Source organism: Heteronotia binoei, unplaced genomic scaffold (assembly GCF_032191835.1).
Source record: "Heteronotia binoei isolate CCM8104 ecotype False Entrance Well unplaced genomic scaffold, APGP_CSIRO_Hbin_v1 ptg000154l, whole genome shotgun sequence".
In the NCBI taxonomy this organism is placed as follows: domain Eukaryota; kingdom Metazoa; phylum Chordata; class Lepidosauria; order Squamata; family Gekkonidae; genus Heteronotia; species Heteronotia binoei.
The window spans coordinates 1,195,032-1,201,031 of record NW_026799997.1 but is presented as its reverse complement, the minus strand read 5'-3'; the positions used below and the strand labels follow the sequence as shown (position 1 = coordinate 1,201,031).

At 40.8% G+C, this 6,000-nt stretch overlaps 1 protein-coding gene across 5 annotated transcripts in view; it reads left to right on the top strand.

The window, feature by feature from the left end:
- The first annotated feature begins 2,128 nt into the window (after positions 1 to 2,128).
- LOC132590530 (thrombospondin type-1 domain-containing protein 7A-like) overlaps positions 2,129 to 6,000 on the top strand; it is a 190,188-nt gene continuing 186,316 nt past the window's right edge. For all 5 annotated transcript variants that reach the window (XM_060263445.1, XM_060263448.1, XM_060263446.1 and 2 more), the window contains exon 1: positions 2,129 to 2,956. In XM_060263445.1, coding sequence (XP_060119428.1) covers positions 2,142 to 2,956 — 815 coding nt within the window. In that variant the 5' untranslated portion in view covers positions 2,129 to 2,141. The remainder of the gene's footprint in view (positions 2,957 to 6,000) is intronic.

Sequence of the window (6,000 nt, the reverse complement as noted above, 5' to 3'; positions counted from 1 at the left end):
CTCAGATGGGTTGTTATTGCAGCTTTGTTATGGTTTTCAATCCTTCCTTTCTTAGGGCCAGAAATGGCTACTGGTGGGAAGAGAATACTTGGAAGATCATCAGCAGAAGACACCAATTAGGGTTGTCAGTCTCCAGCTGGGTCAACCCTCTTAAAGGGTGTAAATGTACAACCAAACTGAATTCAAACTGCACTGTGTAACAAATGCAAAACATTAATACATTTTACAAAGTGTGTATAAATCAGTTTTTTCACACAAAGTATTAGGTGTACAAGAATATATCTTTATAAGCAAATAGGTGACTCTCTAATGTCATAACTGTTGGAAGTCTGTGTAGTTCTCAGCTGTTTCCAAAACTCTTTGTGAAATAACTGTATGCTAACACTCACTAGTCCATTGGAGTCATAAATATCAATCACTGCTACTCATTGGGAGTGCTCCTTAAATGTCGGTCAGACATGGATTAAGGACATCATGTCCAGAGAGAAGATATTTTTCTGTGTTCCAGTGAGATAAGAAACAGTCCTTAGCTATGGACTGCGATTATAGCAAACTCACCTGACTATAGTGAACTTACCAGACTTTGTATGAAAAAAACTGATTTATATACACTTTGTAAAATATATTGATGTTTTTTATTTGTTACATGGTGCAGTTTTAATTCTGTTTAATTTCCAGCTGGGGACAGAGAATCCCCTGGGGTATAATGGAGAATCGATTCATGGGAATCTGGGGCTCTGTTTTTTGAGGTAGAGGCACCAAATTTCCAGCATAGCATCTGGTGCCTCTCTACAACCCCCCCCCCCCCCATTTCAAAAAGTTTGGACCAGGGAGCTTGATTCTATGAGCCTCCGAAAAGGTACCCCCATCTTTCATTATTTCCAATGGAGAGAAAGAGCTCAGTCCTTTTAAATATGATGGCCAGAATTCTCTTCAGAGTTCAGTTGTGCTTGTCACACCCTTGCTCCTGGCACCACCCCCAAAGTCCCCAGATATTTCCTGAGTCAGGCCTGGCAACCCTAGCACTGATGGACTCGAGGATCCAACCCCTAGGCTACAACAAAGAGGAGGAATAGGCCTATGTTCACTGCATAAATTAAACAGAAATCTGGATGTACATTTTTCCTTCTGTCTTCTTATTTAGAGAGCCTAGAGATTTGTTTTTCTTAGATTAAAAGCTTAGAATCCAGGTCAGCTAATGGGCCAGGCATGATATGGCCTGGTAACCGATGGGAGAAATGGGGGAGTTGAGTACTTACTGCAAAGGGAGCAGCTCTGGCATTGCACTGGAGCAGCTCTCTAGGACTTGTCCAGAACAGTATTGTTTTCATAGAGTTTCTGGGTGGGTTCTAGAGCATTCCTCTGGTATGATGCTGGTACTTCGTGGTCATGCTGGAAGTTCTGTCCTCATGCCCGACAAAGATGCCCCCCTCTCGTTTTCTTGGTTTGCTTCTGCCTGCAAACTAGATGAGCATCAGCAGGCATTGGAAAGAATGGTCAGGAGTTTGCCTGCCATTAGCAAGCACCTGGTAGACCTTCCAAACAGGCATTGGATATAAAACTCACCCAGCCAGGCAATATGGCGACCCTATTAAGGAGGAATTTCAAGAGGGCCTTTGTAGTTTCAGCTTTTGTTTGTCTCCATTTTATAGGTAGGAATTTGCACTCTTTCTATTACATTCAAAAGAAAAAGAGTACAAAAACCCCACTTTTAAAATGGAGACTTACAAAAAGTTGACATTACAAGAGTCCTCTTGATTTTTTGGGGGGTGGTGGTGGTGGTAGTAGAATATAGGTTATACGACAGCATAATCAATCCCTGATGGAGTACCAGGAGTACAGACATTTTATTTATTCATCATTAAAAGAAGGCAAAATGAAATGTCTTCTTTATCCATAGAAAGAGGAGTAAACAGAGATAGAGAGCCATGGGTTTGCTCTATTACATTGTATATGTGGACAATGTAAGAAATTAAAATACAACACACACACACACATGTTAATAATACAGAGAGTCTGGGAAGCACTGAATGTTAACTATTACATTGTTTTGTTTGTGTGTTAATGAAGAAGCAGTGAGTATGGGGATGTTAGATATTTCAACCTTCTTTTTTCTTTTCCTAGGTCCATGGGGCAGGTGTATGGGAGATGAATGTGGCCCAGGAGGCATCCAGACACGTGCAGTCTGGTGTGCCCATGTGGAAGGATGGACCACGCTGCTTACAAACTGCAAGCTGGCAGAGAGGCCTGATAACCAGCAGAACTGCTTCCGAGTTTGTGACTGGCACAAAGAATTGTATGACTGGCAGTTGGGCAACTGGAATCAGTGCCAGCCTGTTCTCTCAAGGAATGTGGAAAAACCAGCAGAGTGCATCAGAGGGGAAGAAGGAATTCAGACAAGAGACGTAATGTGTGTCCAAAAAGCCAATGGGGTTGTAGTGGAGGACACAATATGTGAATATTTTGAGCCTAAGCCACAGCTGGAGCAGGGATGCCTCATCCCTTGCCAGAAGGATTGCATTGTGTCTGAGTTCTTGGCCTGGTCGGAGTGCTCCAAGACCTGTGGCAAAGGGCTGAAGCACCGTTCTCGCCATGTTGTTGCCCCACCTCAGTTTGGGGGCTCTGCCTGTCCTAACTTGACTGAGTTTCAGGTTTGCAGTTCTTCTCCATGCACTGCTGAAGAAAGCATGTATAGTCTAAGTGTGGGTCCATGGAGTACATGTTCAGTGCCCCACTCACGACACATACGGCAAGCAAGAAAGCGTGGAAAGAACAAAGAAAAAGAAAAGGACAAGGAGAAAGCAATAAGGGATCCTGAAGCCCGTGAGCTTATTAAGAAAAAAAGGAATCGTAACAGACAGAACAGACAAGAGAACAAATATTGGGACATACAAATTGGATACCAGACGAGGCAGGTGACGTGTACTCACAGGAATGGAAAAACCGTTGCCTTGAGGTATTTTCCCCTTCAGTTTAAGTATATATCTGTCTCTTGCTAAGCAGTTGGACATTTTAAAAAAGCCCCAGCTTTTATAGTGCATTCTGATGTACTGACTTGACACAATTTGTTTCTACATGCTCATCTTTGTCAAAATTAAGATATTATGTTCAATATTCAACCATGTCCAATGCTGACCACACAGAGTATTTCTTTACTGAACCCTGCTAAACAAACTGTACCATAGCGTAGATTGTGAAAATACCCAGAATGCTAGATCTTATTGGCTATAACCCATGATTTTTGCACTTCAGTATCCTCCGTATCAAAGCAAAGTGTGTTGGAGAATCCTGGGGAATCGGATCTCTATAATATTGGTTGAAAAACTTCATGAATTTATTGCATATTGATTGGGAAATTTTTAGAGGGATGTACAAAATACAGCAACCCAGGCTCTGAAGATTTTTGGAGCCCTTGTTGGTACTACGCAGAACCCTAATCCAGAAGAGGCAGAATGTGTAGTTTGGGATTTTTCTCCCAGTTTGGGCATTTTCTCCCAGCCTTTGGCTGTCTTGTGAGCTTTATGCAAAGCAAGAAAGGCAGCACTTTGGAGTGCTGGGTCCTTTGCTAGTTGTGGTGCCTGCCTGGTACATGCCTAACCTGAGGATCCTGAGCTCTGTATTTATATCTGGAACCGTTTTCTGTTCTTATTCTGATGTTTTAAGATTGTGACTATCGCTGGGTATTGTTACTTCTGTTTCCTTGCTGATGTATGTGGATCTCATAATCCTTTTGTTCTTATCTCCTAATTGTATCACAAATTCTAACATTTTCAGATAATTTATTTTCCATCCTTGTAATAATACCAATCTGTTCTTTCCATTTTATGTATGGGGAACAGTGGTTGATAAATTGGTGACTTCCAAAACCACCCGGTTACTCTTATTCCAAGATTTGTGATGTGCACTCTACTGAACAAAGACTTCACCATCCGTTTAAGAGGGATAAATATATTTGTATGCAAAGAGGAAGGAATACACATATGGATTCGCATCTTCAGCTGAATTCTGTGGATAAGCATTTGTAGCTGGGAGAAATGCTGTGTTTTCTTTTTTCCTCCTGAACTTGTAGTATTCATGAAGTCAGGGCATGGGAGTCAGTTGGGGGAGAAAGATTTAAAGGTGGGTCTCCTAGAAGTGTAGTCTCATGCTCCACTTTGAAGTACAGTACACTTAACCCTCATTTGAAATTGGTCGTCTTCTCTGTTTTGCTATTCCATTTCCATTTTCTCTGAATTTAGTATGCCTTTTTAAATCCTTTTCTCGGGTACTGCAGGTGGCTAAGTAAAATTCTGACTCCCTGCTGCTCAATGTACAGGCCTTCTAACAGTGCTATCTTGTTTCCCACTGTCTTTGAGTTAATTTTAGCTGTTGATCATTTCTCTAGGATGATAACTTTGTCCTATTACATCTTATTCAATTTAAAACTTGCCATTGCATAGGAAACCTAATGCACTTCCATTAAACATGACATATTATTCTGTGGAAAAAATGTACAAAGTAAGCATAAAATATGGGTCACTGAGAGCCAAATTCCTCATGATGTTTGATGATGTGCAGTTTTGCTTTAACACCTTTTTTCTTTTTATAATACCTTTCCCTTTATGAGATTTTTTCTGCTCACAAGTGCCTCACTGCACCTGCTTTGCTCAGGAAAAGGGAACAAGAAGAATTTTGGGGATGGGGGTGGGTCAGCAAGTAAAGCCATTGTTTTTGTCCTTTAGCAATTGAGTATTGCTCCTGTTACAAATTAAGTGCTTCTCAGGTTTTGGGATGATGAACTCACGAAGCTGGCTTATGCCAGCCCTATGGTTCTGGTTCAGTATTGGCTGCTCTGACTAGCTTTTGAGGATACCAGACGGAGAAAGGCCTTTCCTAAAATTAGTTACTCAAGATCCATTAGTGGGCAAGGCAAGTGACTGACCTTCTGTGTGCAAATCATGTAGTCCCAGCTAAACTCTTTCCTTCTTGGTGGGCAGGCTGATGGTAGTTGGGATGTTTGGAGAATTGCAGAGCAAAAAATTGAAAGATAGTGAATTTTATGGCAATGTGTCCAAAAGGAGTTTGTCAGTGCTGTTTTTTTTAACATAACAAAGAACTAGGAACTTACATAAAGACAGCAATATTTTGAAACGTAATAAAAATAGGCATGAGCTACAAATTCAAAGGGAGAAATAGTTTTAGAAGGTGGTCAGCAAAACTCCACATGAGCAAATTTTGAGGATGCACCTCAATACCTGTTCAAGGTACAGAGACTGTGAAGCACATAAATAAAACTTTCTATTCCCTTATGCCTTTATTGGGGAATGGCTAGAGAGTCCGTGAGAACAGAAATATTGGACTAGGGAACATTCACCATGTGATAAAGTATAGGCATTCAAGTTGGATATATATCAGTTTTCCCCCCTCTTTGTTTTATGTGTGTGTTGGGGGTGGGGGAGGGGTGCTGTAAAGGAGAAGTCAGCAGTGTCTGGAATTCTTGAAAACAGAGGTTGAGAAACGCTTCAGAAAATCCTTCAGCACAGCACAGCACAGCACACTGTCTTCTCAGTGCTTATTGGTTTTGATTAGATTATTTTTTTCATATATTGCAGGATATTTCTTTACTAAATTGAATAAAACTCTGATAATATATCTTAAAATATGGGCGTGGGAAACCTCTCATTATTCTCTACTGTTCTGAATTCCCATGTGTTCAGAAACTAAATTATCTTCTAAGATACTTTGCATGGTTGTTTCAGTAGGCATTCATTTGATGAGTTTATTTGATTTGGGGATTTGTATGTACATTCCCTGTTTCCTCCTTACCCCTTAAACATATTTACATGGAAGTAGGGATGGACATGGAATGCAAGAATGGGTGGTTCATTTTGTTTTGTGGTTCATTGGGTTGCCCGATTTGGTGGTTTAGTTTGTTTTGTGGTTTTTTTCCCAATTTCCTGAATGATTCATGGTTTGTTGGTTCATTCAGTTCAGGAAAATATAGAATGGCCACCGAGTGGG